At 44.3% G+C, this 20,252-nt stretch overlaps 1 protein-coding gene across 4 annotated transcripts in view; it reads right to left on the reverse strand.

The window, feature by feature from the left end:
* The window catches only part of SH3PXD2A (SH3 and PX domains 2A), a 237,768-nt gene that overhangs the window by 55,027 nt on the left and 162,489 nt on the right, over positions 1 to 20,252 (reverse strand). For 3 of the 4 annotated variants that reach the window (XM_058028729.1, XM_058028727.1, XM_058028730.1), the window contains 2 exons: positions 19,159 to 19,206; positions 10,203 to 10,334 (listed from right to left, as the gene is read on the reverse strand). In XM_058028729.1, the coding sequence (XP_057884712.1) occupies positions 10,203 to 10,334; positions 19,159 to 19,206 (180 nt within the window). The remainder of the gene's footprint in view (positions 1 to 10,202; positions 10,335 to 19,158; positions 19,207 to 20,252) is intronic. The other variant, XM_058028731.1, reaches the window with a different exon arrangement.

Consider the following 20,252-nt stretch of genomic DNA (forward strand, 5'->3'; position numbering starts at 1 on the left):
TAAATCTGAAGATGGACAAGAAACTGGTTTGTGGCAAAACTGAACTCTTTTTAACATGAAAACCAAAAGCATGGAGTTATGTTGCTGGTTGTAACTGAAATGCGTCTGCTAATGATTAAAGCTTCCATTTTCCTGCCAAAGTATTATTGGAACTGCTTATTTGCTGTGCAGCTTGGGAGAAAAAAAATCTCTTCCATCCTTTATTAATCTTGTCCTCATCTGACACAACAAAAATGCACCATCAGTCTTTTTCTTACTTGGAAAAACAGGCCTGAAAGTCACTCCAAGAGCCAAAGTCTTTGTGTATAATTACTGTCTTGATTAACTAGAACAAAGGGCAGAAAACATCAGTTATTATGCATTAAATTCAGTATTTTGGGGACTTCTTTAAAGACATTTCATCAACCTGCTTTCTTAAAAGGAACTTTGATATAGCACAAATCCATGAAATAATTAAAAATAAATTATTTTTTAGGTATTTTTGGTTGGTTGTTTTTTTTAAAGCAGTCACATCCAAAGGAATGCAGCTCACAGGGTAACTATGGGACTCCTTGGAAGGCCTCAGCAATAATACTTGTATCTTCTTGGCCCCAGGTAGTTTCTTGCAGCAGTGCTGAGCTGGTGACCTATTTGGCTGATATAGGAAACTCAATCATTAGAAAGTTTATGCATTCTAATATAAAAAGCAGATTTTCCTTGGAAAGATTTTCTTGGGGCAGGTTTCAGGGTCCCGAAACTGGCAGTGACTGCATAAACAGAGTAGGTAATGAGTAAAGGCTCCAAAAGTGGATGCTATGTAAATTTTTTCCTTTCCAGCCTGCCATCCTGGGCTCCAAACAGGGTATGCAGGAGAAATGGGGAGTTTAACTCTCTGCCTGAGCATGAAGTCTCATCAGAGGAGGGTTAAATGAGAAGGGAAAGAGGAAGAAACTTGCAGGCAGCTGGAAATTTCAGATTTGAAGTTTTCAGAAGCCTGGTAGATATCCTACTGCTCAGGAGTAGCTGGATGTGTTGTACAGCAAACTCAAAGGCAGCAAAGCCTGTGTCCACTGCTCCTCCATACCAACACGCCCTGTTTTTCCAAAGCTGAAGTGCCTTTATGCACACCTAAGTCTTCAGGTCTGTGGTTTCAGTGGTCACATCCCACCCTCTCCCCAGCAGACAGACTAACAGGGCAGTCTCAGAAATCCTGGAACACATTTCATGCCCACAGCTGGCAAATATGAAGCCCAGACAGGCTTGCTCCCCCTCCTGCTCCTAGAGGAGGTCTGGGGGGGGGGGGGTCTCAGTGCCTTGGATTTGGAGAAATCAAAACAGATGCAGAAGAGAAACAATCTTTGCAAGGGCTGGCATTGATATCTCTTTTTCTCCTTTGAAATACACTTTTTGTGGTCTGAAGACAAGAAAAATCTCCTCACATGCTGACCTGGGAACAAGAACCTCTTTCAGTGCTGCCTGTGTGAGGGCTTGGCCCCAGCAATGGGCTTGCTCTGCTGGCACTTGTGAGGCAGGGCAGTTCCTTCCTCTCTTTGGCCTCCAATTCCCATTTCTTGAGAAATCAGAGAAATGTACATGATATCCTCTAACCTACAACTAGATTGGAGATCTAACCACAATTAAATGAGTAGTACATTGTTCTACTCAAGCCAGGTGGACAGAAGTTGAAAAGGGAATCTGCTTATTTCAGTGGAATGCTTACAAGATAGCATGGAAAAAATCCAGCCCTAGAGATAAATGTTTAATATACCTGGTGACTTCCCAGTCACAGCAATCACCCTTCTCCTGAGCTATGAGAATTTAGAGGTGTGGGAAAGCTGTTCCACAGAGGCATGATATCAGCTAAAGAAAAGAAAAACGATTGCCAAAGTCAAAGTGGTTGGACTTTAGATGTCTCCACAAAATGGAAAAACCCTCACATAATTGAACTAGCCCTGTCAGAACACCAGTTGCTCAAGATTAAGACAAACAATGGGAATAAGACTAGAAAAATGAATATAAACCACACATTGCAGCCCAAAACATTTGAAAAAAATATGTTCTAGAGGGACAGTTTCAAATTGGAAGCTGTTTTATGTCTTAATCTGGAGAGATGTTTCTTTAAAACTCTTTAAAAAGTGAACACTACATAAAAGGGATCTGATGGGTCGTGTTAAAAAGGAGAATGCTTTAGAGAAACATGACCCCACGACATTTTTTGTGTCCCTATAACTTGTTAATCCATCTTTTCCCTCCATAGGGGAATGAAATGAGGCAGTATTGCTCGGAAAATAGTAATTAGTTTCTTACTACTCTGAAACCTTCAACTACAAACCCAAGAGAACACCAGTACTAGTTACCTTTGCAAGGCTTTATAAACACACCAAAGGTCACTTTAGTGTGACACTGAACTGCTCCCAAATGAAGGAACCTTGATAACCCAAGCCACAGTCAACAACTCCATCCCAACAGGCAAAACTCCCCCAGCAGCAGAGCTCCAGAAGGTGTCCCAGGAAAGCTCCAGCCAAAGGAGGCACTGCAAAGGGCAGGGTTTTAGCAGACAGACATATTTCAAAAGCTCTTAATGAGCTTGTCATCAAGGAGGCAGAGCAAATACCAACTGCAATTTGAAGCTGGGCAAAGGAAAACCAAGCAAGGATGTCTTTGAAATGCAGAAATGCTTCCCAGAAAAGATGGAAATGTCACAGCACAATTAAAGGGACACTCTCCCCTTGTCACAGGGCTGGAACAAATAGCACCAGCAGAAAACCAGGAGCCCACCTTAATCCCTTGGCACAGTCACAAAACAACAGGTATTTCAGAGGGGGCAGTGGAGAACAACCTCATTTTCCACAGTGATAGAGGACCACTACAAAACTAACAGAGTAGTAACAACCCTGCAGTGGTTCCAACACAGAACTGCCTGCCAAGCTCTTAAACAGAAACAAACGTCAATTGCCATGAAAGTTACTAAGTGGGGCAGAGGAAGCCATTTAGACATCACAAGATAGCAACATAAATATCACAAAACATTCATAATTCAAGAATTTTGTTTTATGCAGCAACAGTCCAAGCTGGTGTGGTGCTCAAGCAATATGCAGGCCCAGGAACTTCAGTCCCAACCCCTCCTTATTCAAACCCATGTACAGGGCAGTCTTGAACTGCAGCTCAGAGGTAACTACTTCAGAAGTGTTGTGGCATGATTCCTTTCTGGGCACAGTAAATTCAAGTTTAACTGCGGAAAATCAAAAGAGGGCTTCAGCCATACCAACACGTTTTGGCTGCTGAAATAAAACAGCCAGAAAAAGAAAGCAGCTGCCATCCTCCTTATTGAGGCACAGAATTAAAAATTCAACCAGACGAGGAAAAGGCAAGAAAAAAGGTGTTCAGAAAATAGCTTACAAAACAATCACCAGAGAGCTCAGGGTAGGCTGTCAAGGGCTGCTTCCAGCTCGCTCCATCTGCTAAAGTCATTAGACAGTGTCACCCCACCCTTGGGCTCCCCAGGGCAAGAGCAGAGGAGGGAGGGCTCCTCCTCATCTCCTGCTGACCCAGCTGTTTTGGTGTGAGTGCAAATTCTCTCCATCCATTCAACATTTAGCAAACAGGCCACTGGAAGAGGGAGTGCCTGTTTGCAGGGTTGGTCAGGCACTATATTCCCAGAAAGGAGCTAATTTCCAGAAGAACTTGGCTAGAGCAAATCATCACATCCAGTTTTACCTCTCTGCTCTAAGTTTGTCCCAGGCTTCCCTTGGAGGCAGCACAGAACCTGGGTTAGTGCAGATGTCTCTATTCCTCCTATCAATACTCCATTTCCATTGACTACTTTAAAACAAGGCACCCAGGCTCCTTCCAGAGACAGCAGTTTCCAAGACAGCTAAAATTGAAAATAAAACCCATTCTTTGCAACCAGATGAACCAACAGGATGCTTTGCTTATACTGTTGCAGAACAAAGCAAAAGAACAACCAGGCTTGATCAGTGCCTCCAAAAAGCCTGAAGACAAAGACACTGCTGCAGTGAGACAAGAAAGTGCCACCGAGCATCCTTCCTCAGAGCTCTGAAGCTCTGCCTGCCCAGAGCAGCCCTTCTCCAGCCCAGAGCTGCAAACATTTGAAGGAGGAAAGCATCTCTGCTTTGCCAGCATCGTCCCTGTTTGGAGAGAGAACTTCTGCAAACACTGTTTTTTTATGACATTAAACAACTTTCCAGTAACTCCTAGCCAAAAATTCCGAATCACCCACCCTGCCTCCTCAGATGGCCTGTGTTTGACTGCATTAGTACACACATTGGACAGAAACTGCAGCAGGGCAGGAACTGATTCATAAGTGGATCAAGTAACCTCTGATGCTGGGCTGGTGCCAGGAAGGCAGGACACATGGCAAGGCAGCCCTGCATTCAGAATGCACACTGAAGGATACACACCTTTGTTTTCTAAACAGGGGCTTGGGGTGGTCCTTCCTTGAACTTGGCCCTCCTTGTCAGAGAGTTATGAACACTGGCACATACAGAAGCAGCTGGACAAGCTGTCCCAGGTACTTAGTGGGGGCCACTCACCTAAACCTGTCCTCTGGGATAAAGCCAAAGTGCTAGAGGAAAACTGTTCAACCTACACAAGTGTTTGCTTCTTCTCAAATTCCAGGCACAGCTCAAGGACTGACCAAGAAGGGAAGGGGCTCCTGTATGAGGGAGTATTTACTTTTTATATCATGACCTTGGTCTCTTACAAGGCTTCAAATTCAAATACACAGACACACTGGGAAGAAGTGGAAACACAGAGAACTGAAGTATTTCTCAGAACAAACAGCAGGGCAAAGCTGGGTGTACAAACAGAAATCAAGTCCTGCATCATATCTGGTGAATTACACTCTCTTGAAATGCTACATGAAGGGAAAAAAACCCCTCACTTTCTAAAGGAAGCCAACACACACCAATTGCACCTGAAATAAAGCACAGTGTTGGCAATTTCTGTGTCTGGTAGCACATCTGACCAGCGGATGCAAAGCTATTGACAATTCACAAGCAAACTAGGAAATTGCTTTTGCAATTTGGTCTAGAACTACAGTCACATTTGAAACCTAGAAAGCTGCTGGACTGCCACTTATCTGATAGAATAAACAGAAGAGTACTGGTTTGGCCAACTTTTACATGACAATACTAATGCTCAGAGACATTTTCTAGCAGTGCACACAGTCCCTTCTGTGTATAGAGGGGGGATCATGAAGACAAGGACCTAGAGAAAGAGGTAGACCAGCAAAAAAGTAGATGCAAGATAGAAACAATGATCTTTACAACATTTAAAACAAAAAAGCCTGACCAACACTAAAGAAAGGTGACTAAAAATCAATGCTACTTGCAAAAACAGGCATGGCAGAAGGGATATAGAGATGCGAGATTGGTCCATGAGTTGCAAGAAACCCCGTTTCTCTGTTTCTACTTAGAACACTTTAAGGGTGTGCCTTCAGCCAAGATGCAGCAGTTAACCATGAAAGTAATGGCTTCTTCTGGTACCAAATAAATCCACTTAACCCTGGAAAGCAACACCTTCAAATTAAGGGTGCTGTGCTCCCCATGAAGAGGCAGAAGCCTAACTCCAAAAGGCCTCAATCTAAGAACAGGGAGCTTGCAGTACAGAGGCCAGTGCATCCCCAGGAACTGAGAGTTGCATCCCCAAGGCCCCAGAGTCGTGGCCTTTCTGTGTCCCTCTCCCAGGCCCTGACTGCAGCCAGTGAGCAGCACCAGTGAAACCAAATTGTGCAGCAGAGGACACTGCCAGGCACACACTCATCTCCTGACACTGTGTGGACAGCCAGCAAGTCCCAGGACCTCTAAGCCAGGACTCCCAGATGAGCAAAGATCTTCCTCAGCGCCAAGCCCACAGACCAGATAGAGAGAAAAGCAGTCTCCCTTCCCAGCGATTCCTTTGGGCCCTGATAAAGTTACACTAACCATAATAGCCTTGTTTTACGTATTACATGTACTGTAACACTGAAAATTGGTCTGCAGTTATGTAATTGCAGAGGAAATGGCTACAGCCCGGCTCGGCCCAGCTGAGAACGCCGTCCCACGACGGCTCCACCGCAGGCAGGGCTCCCGGGGGCTGCAAGGAAGGAGCTCCCATCCTGCCTGCAGGCACAGCAGCAGCAGCAGAGGCAGAGGGGCTCGGGACTGTGCTCATACTTCACTGTCTGTCAGGTTTTCCATTGCAAACACTGCCGACACAGTTTATAGCTTGACCATTTCAAGCCACATCCATGCAAAACTTGGCAGAGAGGGAGCTGCTCTGGCCCTCCCTCTTTCACCTTAAAGAAATCTGTCAGATTCCTGCTTTAAAGTCACAACATTATTTTTTCTGCAACAGAAATACATTTTTAAGTCATTCCAGGAGGCTTTTTTGGGTTAAGGTTTAAAAGAAGCCTATGTAGTCGACAGACAGGACTTATGTCAACTACTCACATAGTTTTTCTGAAACAGCTCAGAAATGTTTAGATAGTGTTGGACAGAGCAGGTTGATTACACCATGCCTTTAAAAAAAATCACAGTCACTTCTAGCAAGAAACACAAGCCCTGTAACTACAGCTCTTTTCCAGACAACATCTGTAGAGACTGTAAACCTCCTTTTTTCTCCTGATGCATTTGTAACCATTTCTACAGGCAGATTTTCCTCCCAGCTAAGGAAAAAAAGAGATGAGTATTCATCAGATACAACAGGCACATTGGGTAGTTTGATCTTATAAACAGAATTAAGGTATGAAAGACAACTTTTGTTGAGCCAAGATAGGTGTTTGCTGCAAAAACCAAATGCTGGAGTCTGAGAGGTGGTACACTACTAAAAAACTTGTTCTGAAGTACAACAGCTTTATTTACGTCTAGCAAGGCTTGCTTCCACAGTAATTGCAGCAACAACCAGGTTATAGTGACCCAAAGGCTTCACAACTCAGGTTAAGGGTTTTGGAAGTTATTCACTGCATATACTACACTGACCTTGCTCCTGAGTCATAATAATGGACAGAAGTTTGAACTTCAAATAATGTCCAACAGCACAATAATGAGGACAACTTGTCCAACTCTTTCAGTGAAAGAGAAAGTCAAATGAGACAAGGCCCCTCTCCTATATGAGAAAATTAACACTGAGCAATACTATACAGTAAGCATGACACACTTAAGGTGAAGCTAAAGAAGCTTCATGAAATACCAGATAAGACTTCAATAAATCAAATGCCCGATATTCCCCCTCTTCTACCTATGCCCTATACACTGGGCTCTGAACAAGCACAGTTTATGTCCTTCAGGAAAGCACACAACTTGGAAGCAAACATCAGAAAAGATGGTGACTCTAGCTCAGGCCCTAGAAGTGTGCAGAAGAAAATATCCAGCAGGATGAGAGATGTGCACCATCATTTGGAAACTGATTGTGAGGTTCCTTGTGTAAAAACATAGGGACATTTGACCAGAAAAGAGAAGGTGTTTCTTTCCTACGAAAGCCATGCAACAAAGACAAGTTAAAGTTTTTTCTGCTCCAGAAAACAAAAGAACCATTTAAGTGTCCTTGGCATCAGCAGGCAACCCTATTCAGGCAAGGTTTTAAAATGAAACAATCATCTGTGTGACTTCACACATCTTAGCTCCTCAAAGTACAGTTAAACACCCCAAGCAGACATGATATGCTATATACATGTCTGTACATACAAGGAAGTTCAAAATATTGGCCCAACATCACATCCAACACACACTGTCCAGTCTGAGAGCACTTTTCAGCTGTCAGCTAACAAGCTGTCCAGCAACTCTTTGTTCCTTTCACTGAAGACACTGTCCCTGCTGCAAGTGACATCCAAGTCACCTTGCATCTCCTTTGTATGGATTAGAAGAATGAGCCTCATTTATACATCACAGGTAGAGCTTCACAACACTTAAAAGGTCAACATAACAATACAGTCAAATGAAGCATTACACATGTGCATAGCCCATTATTTTCTTGGAAATTATATCCCCGTGTTCTTAGAGGTCATAACCACATCTGCTAGGTTGGCTTGCTTACACTAAGCAGATACTCAAATTCAAGCCATAATTCATATGTTCTGAAAGTTGACTCTTGACAAAATTTTGCTAGTTTCATTACATGCCATCCAAAGGTTCAGCTGAAGAGACTCTTGTAGCTGAAGAGACAAGATACAGTATTGAAGTCATTCCTGTGGTATCCCTAACCTAGGGCAGAATTAAGAGACAGTTTGGAGTCCTGTTATTGGAATAGCTAAATCATGAGCCCCCTACAAGAAATGTCAAAAAAGGCATCCAAGCAAGTGATGCTCTCTCTATCACCAATCTGTGACTTACGAGCTTATCTGATGGGTTTTTTAAAGGATATAGATATCTTTATTTTGTACATATATAAGAGCAAAATCACAGCATGGAATTCCAGGCTTAAATTTCCTTTTGTGTTTACAAAAGGAATCTGGTTCCCAAGCATCAGAATACGGTTAGGAAGTATAATCCAATTTCAAGGATGTTCCCTGAGAACAGTCCCATTCCAGGACCACCTAATTAATTTGAACCCTACATTCTCCATTTCTATCTCTGCATACCATGTGGTTCAATACAATGTGGTCTGAACTGTGCAAGGCAGAGAGGCCACACTAAATGAAAACACAAAGGAACTCTGACTGGAATTCAGACACTTCTTGTATTATTTAACAGCCCAATTAATTCCCTTGGCTCCACAAGCCATTATCCAGTACAAGGATACCATGAATAGGAATATAAGTTGCCACAATATAACCAGACTTGCTCTGATGGCAGGGACACCCACTACTGACAATGAGAAGCACAGGCTTGGAAGGGAGGATGCTTGTCCACTAGGCCAGACACAGTTCAAGAAGTGAAGACATTTTTCCCTCTTCAATCAAAACTACTGCTGTTAAGGGGCAGATGAGCAGTTTGGTTTCCATTAGTTCTGTAAGTGATAGTCAGTACCCAGGAGATGGGTATTTCTGTCCACACTACCCTGTGCCTTGCCACACACAATCCTTTTGGACTCCACACAAAATCACCAGCCAGCAAATGACTGTATCACTTTGAGCCAAACAAGCATGAGGCTCTCATACAACAGAGAAATCCCCACTCCATTAAAAGAAGGAGAAAAAAAATACAATGCATGGTCATCCCTGTGGATAACCTGACTCAGAGCTCTGAAAGCTGAATTTGAGCCTTGGATCAGAGTGGCCCAGTGTCCCCAGGCTCTGCTGTGCCCAGCACACTGCAGAGCCTGCCAGTGGCAAGAGCCCTGAATGTGTAGGCACCACAATGTGAGCCTTGGCTTGAACAGATCCAAATGTCAGCAGCTCCTCTGGATGAGGACACACAAGTCACGAGTGGGCTGGAAACCAGTCCTGGACAACAGCTCTGGAGTAATACACAGGGAGTGCTGGAGAGGAGGAGGGGAGCTGCTGAAGACAGGCAGTTATTCAAACCAGCTGCTAAGCCACTCCAACCGCTCACACGTACACAGTCTCCTGCATGTGTTCTGCCCAACTCAAAGCTACCAGGCTTTGTTTGAGTACAGAAAAGTTCGAGTACAGAAAAGAAATCTATACAAATGCTTGCCAAAAATCTCATTTTCCAAGTGCAAGCTGGTTATTCCACGCATGGCAGAATGGGATTTCATCTTGCTTTTACATGACAGCCTCTGCCTCTTTGCTTCAAAATTCCCCAATTAACACTTCTGCAAGAAGTTTTGAAACTGCGCATGGCCACGTATTTATCTACGCACATTCTCTCCCCTCCCTACTGAGCTCTGGGCCACGGGCTAAGCTGTCAAGCCAAGTTTCATCCCAAGCAATTTTTAAACACTCATCCTATAAATCCTCTGCAAGGGGAGTTAGTAATGGAAATACTGACAGAAACTTGAAGAGACAGCAGGGCAGCTATAGCAGCCTACTATACATCAGCTTCATTAGCTGCAGATCCTTCTCCCCGTCACCTTCATTTTCCATTAGCATACCTTGGCTAATTAACACACAAAAACTATGAAACATTCTTACAGTAGAAGGCAACATTTGGCCCCCAGCCCAAATCAACAACGAAAAACTTCAACATCCTCTGCCAGACATAGTAACTGTACCAGATGGAGCAAACGTACAGCTAACAAGTAGTGATGAGGAAACTGAAAGCAGAGGAACAAATGCAAAAATCAGACCATCAGAAGAGGGAAAAGCAGCAAATACAACTTACCGCTTTCATTTTTCTCTATGACATCCACGACCTCTCCAGCCTGGAGGCTAATCTCAGAGTTCTCCTGCTTCTCATAGTTGGACACCACCACATATTGCTCCAGGATCATGGGTTCAGAGCTAGCATCAGCACCTGGGGAAGGGAAAAAGCAAGCCGTAAGCCAGCTTCCAGCCATGGCTCCTTGAGAGCGACCTCCGTCCATCCGATTCACAACAGGCCAACTTGTCACCAGAGCCAAGCGAATCAGCAAACAACCCTGGCTCGCAGCATGTCCCCAAATGGCTGGCCATATAGAAACAGCCTCCTCTGGCCCACAACCCAGCAGCACAGAGGGACATTGGAGAGAAGAACAAGAAAAAAGGGGAGGAAAAAAAAATACAAAAAGGAGCCAAAAAAGTGAATTAGTTGCACAGTTTCATGATGGATTCTGAAAATAAACCTCTTCCCAACATGGTTTCCACAATGCTTGCTCCCATTCAGAGAAAAAAATCCTGGGCAGAAGCAGTATAAATCCACAGCTGAGCCATCCCCCCAGTAAACCCAAAGAAGAAACAGCTCTCCCCTTGGCGGCTCAGCTCCTTCTCCACTCTAAAGGCTTGAGCTGAAAGTCAAGAGGGGGCTGTAGATGCCAATCATATTCGTCTGCACTGCAGCCCTTAAATAGAAACACATGAGCGGGGCTGAAAGAGAGGGAGGTGGGGTGGAGGGAGCGAGCGGAGGGCGGGGAAGAGTGTTTACTTGAAACAGAAGAAGAAAAAAAGTTATAGCGCCAGATCTGTGCTCACACGCGGCCGCCCCCTGCCCCGGCAGCCCCGCGGTTCCGCATTCCCCGGCGGGACCGGGCTCGGCTCCCCCTCTCCATCGCCCCTCTGGAGCCCTCGCAGCCGCCCCCTCTTGTTTGGTTTCTCTCCCGAGCAAGGGCTTTCGGCTGTCAGAGCCATTTATGAATGAGAGCAGGCGCTCACGCCAACAGGGGCCACGAAAGGTGCAAAATAACGCTCTCCTCCCTCCCTTCCCCCAGACCGCTGCTCTTTTTTTTATTATTAGTATTATTTCTGACTTTTTCACCCCCAAACCGAAATCATGCATTTCGAGGTGGAGCCACGAGGCAGGCACAGCGCAGTGCCAGATGTGGAGGGAGCCCTCGGGCTGCTGCATCTCGGCTCTGCAGTGCAGCACAAACAGACCCTGCGCTCCCAAAGCCGGGCACAGACCGGCTGGGCTCGGCCTAGAAACCGCCTTGAAAAGTCATAAGAACCTCTCCGTTTAGGTCTTTACTTTGTAAGAGCCAACATACCTTAATGCAAAATTATTTTACAGGTTTTCTCAATTACAGCAGTTTGGGACACTGGCACTATTAACATTTTACATGTTAAGAGGCAGTTCCTGTCGCACTGGATTAAGATGCCAAATAAAAGGGAGGACAGAAGCAGATACACAACTTGCTGAATGTCCCATTTTACACAACAGGGACACAGCCAGGAGCAGACTTTGGGTTTTCCTGAATTTCTGATGACAAATTGGCTACAAGAGACGGGAAAGAAGCAGCATGGTCTGAAACTGTCCACCAGAAAAGTCAAGGGACTGACAACCAAGCACAGGATGCTGGGTGCTGTATTTCCAAACTCAGCATGTTCATATGTGTTTGGACTGGAGATGCAAAGTGATTCTACAGACAAGTAATTAGCATCCCTGCCAAGAAAGAGGTAAAGAATGCATCAGCCATTAAAACAGCATCCTGTGAAATGAAAATCCTAGAAAAAAGGCAATTAATACAACTGTTTCCTGAAAGGAAACACTATCACAATGCCTCCCCTTGGACCAGGTTTAAGAAACCCAGAAAATTAGAAGACTTCCTTGCTCCCTAAGCATGCCTCTGCCTCTCCTCAAATTACCTAAGTTAATTTTCTTTAAAGAGGAGTCATCTCCTCTAGAAGCTTGTGTTTAAGAGATTTAGCTTTTATATAGCTTGTTGAACCCCAGCCAGTAGCAGGAACAGGAGGAGAAGACCATGAACTGACAACATAGAAATTTATAATACAAATTTTCAGCACAGCTATCCATTCCAAATCAGCATTATGTTTCTCTTCATGATCAGTCAACCTGACTCGTGCACTCTGGTTTAAACCAGTGCTAGTTGGGCTACCTGGAGTACAATGAGATGCTTTCCCCTGTTTCACACTGTTTCCTACACAGTCTTTTCTCCAGTCCAGAATCCAGCAGCATTATAATCTTCCTTCAACCTGCTTAGGCTGGTAATACCTACAACCCCTACTTTGTTTTAGTCTTGAGATAAATCCAAGGTTTTTAACCAGAAACAAAAGCTGTCATGGACTTATGTCTATGCACGTGCACCAGCAGAGAATTCAGTGTGTAGAAAGGCAAGAAGGACCAAACAGTGGCAAGGGGAGCAGGGCACATGCAGGAAGCTAAACCAACAACTCAAATGCCTTCTTTCCTCCAACCTACTAGGCAGTTTTCATGGGACTGGAGTAAGGAAAAAAAAAATCCAAAAGACTGCATTGGCTCGCTGGCAGGAGCAGTGTTCATGTGGTGCATGTGTCCCTGCTGGGAACAAAGAGAGGACCAGGCTGGCAAACACCCCACCAGCAGCCACAGGGACACGCCAGGGACTGTGTGCCAGGGGAATGCCCTTGCCAGGAAATATGGAGAATCAGCACTTCAAATCCACCTCTCAACTCTGCTTAAAAAAAAAAAAAAAAAAAAAAAAAAAAAAAAAAAAAAAAAAAAAAGCACTTAAAACAGTTTGGCAAGATAGGTTATATCTGCTATCTGCATTCTCATATCTGAAACCCAGCAGAGTTTCTCTGCCCTGCCTTGGATAAGGTAGTCACTGCAGGAGGATTTCTTTGTCACTACAGGGGCTGGAGGAACACATACAATTAAGAGATTGTTTTAAGAGACGCTTGTATAACTGCTACAGGGCTCCTATTAAGACCAAAAAAAAAAAAAAATAGGGTGATAAATTCCTTGTTCTAGGAAGTAACCAAGGTCAAACAAACGTGTTCATTTACAGCTGCAGCAGATCATGCCTAGAGGATATCCCCCTTTCGAGGCGTGGGGTCCCTGTGGCTCCTGGAGTGATGGTCACCCAAGATTAGGTACTCCACAATGGGGATTTCAGTAAGAGCAAAGAAAGGAAGAAGAGGAGGAGGAAAAGACAGAGAAATAACTCCTTCCAGTAAGCAAAAGCTTTAACCATTTTCTGGGTAGCCTGGTTTGGGTTGTTACTACATTCCCTTCAGGCACAGTCAGTAGAGTAAGGGACTCTAACCCTCCTCAGCCTTCCATCCCCCACAAGCTTTAGATGAATTACTGCTCAGTGACACTCAGGATGCCCACAACATTGCTGCTACACTATGTCAGACTCTCCAAAGGGATTCAAAAGAACAAGACAGGCAACACCACAGGCAGCACAGCACCAATTACACCCGCTGCCCTGGGCGCTTCCGCATCCCTGCCAATTAGTTCAGGTCTAATTTGTACCACAGGACACAGCATGCATTGAAGAGTAGCAGCCTGCTCAGTGTGAGCACGCCAGGGGACAGGGATGCAGCGTGGCACAAGTTCCCCAGCAAGCTCACATGCAGCTGCAATGCCACCCTGACACAACAGCCCTACTTTTTTAAAAAGTGTCTTCAGCCCAGGCAGGAGAAATGGAGAGCAGAGGACAGGATAACATTGATGTGCTAGGTAGAGGCCCCCCCCTCCTCTCCCTCCAAAAAAGCAGAATTAGTGTTTTGGTTAAGCTCCAACTTGCAAGCCCTCCCCAGAGCAGAGCACAGATTGCTGGCTGAAATAAGAGTTTGCTTGCCTCTCCATTTCTTTTTGCCTCGAGTCCGTTTCCCGGTTAAAGTCTTGAGGATACCCCTCCTCCTCTCCATAGGGCTCCACTTTACAATCCTCCCGCTCCTCACCTCAGCACTGCTCTTCCTGGGGCGGAGCAGGAATGTCACTGGAGCTTGTCCATGCCCCTCGCAGCTGGCACTATTAAGTGACAACAGTTGCACCCTGTCCCCCTCACCAGGCAGCGAGGAGGGAGCATCATTCCTCCTGCTGCACTGGGAGACCAGCAACTACTGTGGAGCCTCCTAAATAAGAGCGCAGAACGTCCGCTCCAACATCATCCTCCTCCTCCTCCTGTGTTGCAACAGCTACGACCTATGATGGTTTTGCAATAGCCAAAAAATGAAAACCACCAACTGGACTCCAAAAATAAAATCATCTGGATATGGGAATGTGAGACTCCTGATCTTTGCCAGATTACTCTGTTGTTATCGGGCTATAAACATGTCTGCTCTTTTAATCCATACAGTGCATAAGCTTTTATATCGCTCTTTCATGATTATCAATCAAATGTTTACAGATTAAGACTAAGTGAATTAATACTGGGCTGGTCAATGGAAGGGCTGCAGCAGCAGCCAAAACCACAGAAACGGCCAGTGAACGCCATGAGGGTGAGTCACAGCTGAAGCACCAACTGCAGGTAGTGCAGCCCTGGTGCAGGCACGGGCACAGCTGCTGGGGACACGTGCAGAGCCTGCACGCTGGGCTGGCTGGCACCCATGGCCCCAGTGTCCTGGCATGCCATAAAATAATGGCACAGCTCTGCACTTTTCCACACACAGGGAGGAGTAACTGTGGCAGCTTGGATCTAGAGCTGCGGTTTCTTGTTAAAGCCAGTTCTTGAAGGGTAAACTTTTATGTATCTCTGGAAAACTCCTTTTGGGGAAGGATGAAGGGAAAAAAAAAAGCCCAGAATAGCAGCAAGCCTACTTAAAATCCTCAGATCAGTCTAACCTCTTACAGCAATAAACCCAGCTCTAAATACATGGAAATTCTTCCCCTAAAAACTTCACCTCTTTTCTTTCTTATCAGAAGGACCACATAAGAAATAAACATTAAAATTGCATGTTTTCTTTAAGCCTTCTCCCCGTGATTTATCCTGAGCTGTGTTAAGATAAAGAGCTTAGTTCCATCTAAAAATTGGGTTAAGTGTGTACTGCACACAAGATAAAACAGACTTTGCCATGTAATGCATGTGAGAGTACACAAGAGTTCATCATATCTCAGCAGTGTTGGAAAAGCAGTTCTTAAAATAACCAGTTCCTAGAGTCAGCAGTGAGATGAGACTAATGAAGCCTGCTACAAATCTCTATGGGGACAACATGGATTCAGATCAAAACTCTGTTTCCCAGTCTAGGATCTCTCTTCTATTCAGTGAGAGGGGGGGTTTTTGTCTTGGTGTTTAGGATTTTTGTTCATTTTTTATTCTTTGTGTGCCCTAAACAATCGGAGCTTTGACTCATCTCCTAGATACTCCTGCACTACAGCCCTGTTGCCACTTACCAAAACTCAGACTGTATTTATATTTCAATTATTCCTGAAAGTAAGAGTACTACTGCCACAAGCTGTGAGTGAAGGGGTTCATCTTCATCCCTCCTGCCAGATAGCAATCCTCCCAATCCTAATAGTGTTTAGCCTCAGTGCTCAGAGGCTCTTGGTGTAGCAGCTCTGAGCCACAAAGCTTTAGGGACAGAGACAAAAGTTTATCACCTCCCACAGTTATGTGAAATTCAGGACAAATCCAGTGTCAAGGTCTGGATTATTGTCAATTATAGAAGAAAACAAACATTTGGGCAAGTTTATCAAACGGGTTATTAATATACTGTGATTTCTCTAGTTCTTCCCTGAGCCTGGCCAGGTAGCTCTTCTACAAAGCACAAAGACACTCTACTGCATTTTCAGAAGAGAATTTCAGAAGCAGGTGGCACCCTGCTATTAGATAGAGATGGGTGGAAAGCAGAAAGGGAATGGTTTGGATCTGACCACCTAGGTAATCCAGAAGACTCAGAGCCAGAGAAGTTTAGCCTAAAACCTTGTCCAAAGCCCAAAAAATAAAACAAGATTGAGCATCATGCACTGAGCAAGGGCCAGGTCAGTGTGCAAACCCTCTCACCCCAGGCTGGCAGCTGTGATTGATGTACAAGAAGTTTCTCCCTACGTGAGCATCCATCCAACCATCCACCTTCCTTGCTCATGTGCTCTGCCTTTCAGGACATGGGGCAATAGTAGCCAAAACTCTAGCCCTTCTTGCTATCTTCTTGGCTAAACATGCCAAGATCTGGTCTAGATGGTAACTCCATGAGCTGCACTAAGTCTCTCCCAACCTCCTGCCTTGCTGCTACAAACAGCTGTAGGGGGCCCATGCCCACAGCACACATTGCCACCAAGAAGAGACTATGATCAGCAATCATAGCAGCAAAAAATGAACTGGATGCCTGGATTCATTCCCCACCATAAGACACACATAATACTTTCTGTTACTTCCTAGAATCAAGATCTGGGTGAGCCTTCAGGAGTCTGGGACAAGTGGCAGCTTTAACTGTGGACTGTGGCTTCCAGCCCTGGAGTGTGTGTGACACAGAGCTAAAACCAGCAGCACAACACAGCCCCCATGGGGAGCACCTCAGGAATGAGCCTGGCCCATGGTAAATGGCAGGAGCTGTCTCAAGCAGCTGCTCCAGTTCAGTTCTTCCCTCTTTACAGCCCTCAGCAGCATTTCCAACAAAATCCTGACCAACAGAAAAATTCAGTGCTGACCTTTGCCAAGTGGAGCCTATTGGTCTTGGGATTTTTATTTTTTATTTTTGATCTGCTAGGTTTTAAAATAAAGCCAAGAAAAATTAGAGGCAGGAGCGTGAAAGTAAAAAGTTGAGTCCTCTTTCCACTCCTTCTTGGAAAGTTGGCTCTCTGAACAGTGATTCCAACCAACTAGGTTACAGGTAGCAACAGTTAGGAATACTTAAGTAGTATTTTGCACACAAATCTGTTAAACTGCTTGGAGATTTTCACACAGCTGCCAAACTGGGTCTTCCACCAGACTGAAGTCACCAATATACTCTGGCATACATCCTAGTCCTGCTCAGTGGTGCAACGCATTCCCATCCCTCCACAAGGCACAAAGCAGACCGGCCAAGGATTTTAACAGCAGGCAGGGTGACCAAACAGGAGTCCCACCACAGCACCTCCCAGGGTGTGGCTGTGTGGCACCCATCTTTTTCCAAAGTACAAAATGAAATCAATTTATTGTCTTGGTTAGAGTCTCCACTTCATGGAGCAGGTCCATAACCTCAGCTAGAGCTTGGGCAGCATGAAGCTGGCTTCTGTTCTCACCTCCAAGCCACAGCCCAGCTAGGACACAAAAATGTACTACATAGGTAAAGATCACATCCAAATTCAAGTCTGATCTACCTGCTTGACATGTCAGGATACAGCCTATGGCAGATCTGGACTGAAGAACAGCTATTTTGGAAACTGGGGATTCATTTGGATGAGAAACTAAAAGGCCACATGACCTAGAACAGCATGGGGAGCTAAGAACTTGCCAAATGTACACAAGACTTTGGAGCAGCACTATGTATCAACATTCACCTTCTCAGACACCATGCAATGCAATTAATCACTTATATTTGCACACTCATCATGCACCTTTTTTTTGCCATTCTAGCAACATGCATTTAGCTAAAAGCAGTAAGCAGAAGGAAAAAATTGTATCTATTAGAAACTTTGCTTCCTTGCCCTTTGAGAAGGCCAAAAACCTAGGCATTCAGTTTGCCATTTTATATATCACAACATGAAACAGTCGCAACAGACCTATTGAATCAAAGAAACCCAACCTCACCCCCCAGCCAGGTAATCTGAGGGGTTCTTGTCATTTTTCTTCAGGGACACTACCTCTTCTGTCTCCTCCTTAACATGTTTCTCTTCTGCTCAGTCTCATTCTGTTTTTCTCTCTCAACTCCCCCATGACCTACGAAGCAGCAGGCTCCTGTGACTGAATACTTCAGATATTTCTGCACTTTTATATCCAGTTACCACCCTCAAATTAGACCTATTCTGTAAATATGAGGCAGGGCCCCCAAGAAATATTCAACTTCTGTCAAGAACAGTGCTTCTGCAATCACAGCAGTCTTGCTCACAAAAAACTTCAGACAAGCAAGCACTCATCCATCAAGGATGGTGGGATTTTGTTCACATACTTTCAACAGGGCATGAACTTGAACATTTACCAAATCTGGTATGAAAATCAGCAGGAGTGTTTCCATCTTTCCTTGCCCCAGGACCTATATGTAGCCTTAACAGCTTGAGTGACCAGCCCAGCATCCTGTACAGACACAGGATCTATCACTTGTGATCTCTTCTTCTAAGTCTGAAGCAGAAGAGAATTCTTCTGTGATATTCCATGTCAAGTGACAAATGTTTGCAGAAGAAATCCACTGGTTACACAGCAGAAGTCTTGATTCCTTATACTATAAAGCTGAGTTTTTGCCTTGTGTGGGACTATTGCTCCCAAGCTCCTGACACCTCACCTAAAGCTGCTCCCCTGCTGCCTCCTCCTTCCTGACCCACTGCAACAAGGAGGATGATGCTCCCTTGAAAATTTTGCATCTTTATCAGAGTTTCAGCTTTTCCATGTGAAACCACTTCTATTTACTGGGGAAATGCAAAGAGCATTTCAGAAGGATAAGGAGCACACAGTCATGTTTCTCTGCCTTATCCTGACCCATAAAGTTTCTCCCATGTAGAACAGTGAGAGCACAGCTGTGCAGGTATTCAGCTGTAGCCAGACTTGACCCACCACAAAAGGGGAAGCTGCCTTGGAATGAGGCTTTGAGTTGGGCAAGGGAAATAACACCCTGCAAACTACTAACCCCTGCTAGCAGGAGCATCAAGGTGAGGCAGTCATCAGAAAAGCAAAGTTCTTCCTTACCAGAAATCATGCATCATGGAAAACCAAAACACAAGCAGACAACAGGTCCTGGGTATTCACTGTCAGAGATTCACATTCGACACAACTTCAAAACCACACACAGCTTGAACTAGAGAATTCTGGTTTTAACAGCATGCAGAACACCAAGACACAAGAATTTACCTGGAGTGACACTCTTTTTTGGAGTCTCAGACAAACTGGACATCCAAACTTGAAATCCAATCATAGGGCAGCCATGAAAAAAGAAAGTAATTAGAGACACAAGAAAACAGTCAAAACCAGTCATATCAGAAAGTCTGAGAGTTAGTAAAGACAGCTTTGAAAGAGACAAAGTTTTTCTTAAGAGAAGTGTTGGCATGATGGGGACTCAGAGGAAGGTCAAGTCATAAGAAACACCCAGTTAATTTTTATGTTTTAGTGGATTTGCAGAACTTCTGAAATTGATCTGTAGGTGATCCAGTTTTGAGCTCTAAGAAAAAGATATGCCCTGAGCTTATTCCCAGTAGCTCAAAAGACACATACCAAGAGACAGTTTGACTTATTAAGCCTCAGACCTGCAAAACTATTTATCTTTGCAGCTGTTAATCATACCCAAAAGACACACAGACAACTGAAATTGAGCTTAGCAAACACATATAAGTTTCTACAAGCATTTTGTTACTCTGAAATTGCATTAAGGAAAATAACAATAGACAAATATAGAAAAGAGTACAAAGCTCAAATAAAGGTATATTCAGAGTATAACTAGAAAATCAATTTTTAAAATAATGAATGAGACAGAGATCAGGTTAAGGAAAAAGCTGATAGGAGTTGCTGCCAACAAGGTCAAAATGTTTCCCTCCCCCTCCATGAAATGAGGTGGAAAAACTTGGGAATTTAGGAATAATCTTCAAATGTTAAGTGTTAATTTTTTTCTTAAATACACTAGAAATATGTTTGGAAAGTCAACAGATTTCCCCCCATTTCTAAATAACAAACATTCCCTTTCTGGGATGAAGCAGCAGAAGGGCAGCTGTTACTCTCTCTTTACCTGGGACAAGAGACATCTAGAAAGAAATGTTTATATGGCAATCTAAGAATTTCCTAAATTCTGACAACTCCAAGATGCAATTTGAAAAATTTATTTGCAATGGGGAACCCTGTTCTGGACCCAGCAGTTTAACAACAGAGAAGATGCACCCATCAACCAACTGGAGAGAAAAGCAGGCTATACTGGTGGCCTTGTCTATTTGTCACTGTATTTTGAATTGCAGAGT

The sequence above is a fragment of the Melospiza georgiana genome, chromosome 8 (genome assembly GCF_028018845.1).
Source record: "Melospiza georgiana isolate bMelGeo1 chromosome 8, bMelGeo1.pri, whole genome shotgun sequence".
Classification (NCBI taxonomy): Eukaryota; Metazoa; Chordata; class Aves; order Passeriformes; family Passerellidae; genus Melospiza; species Melospiza georgiana.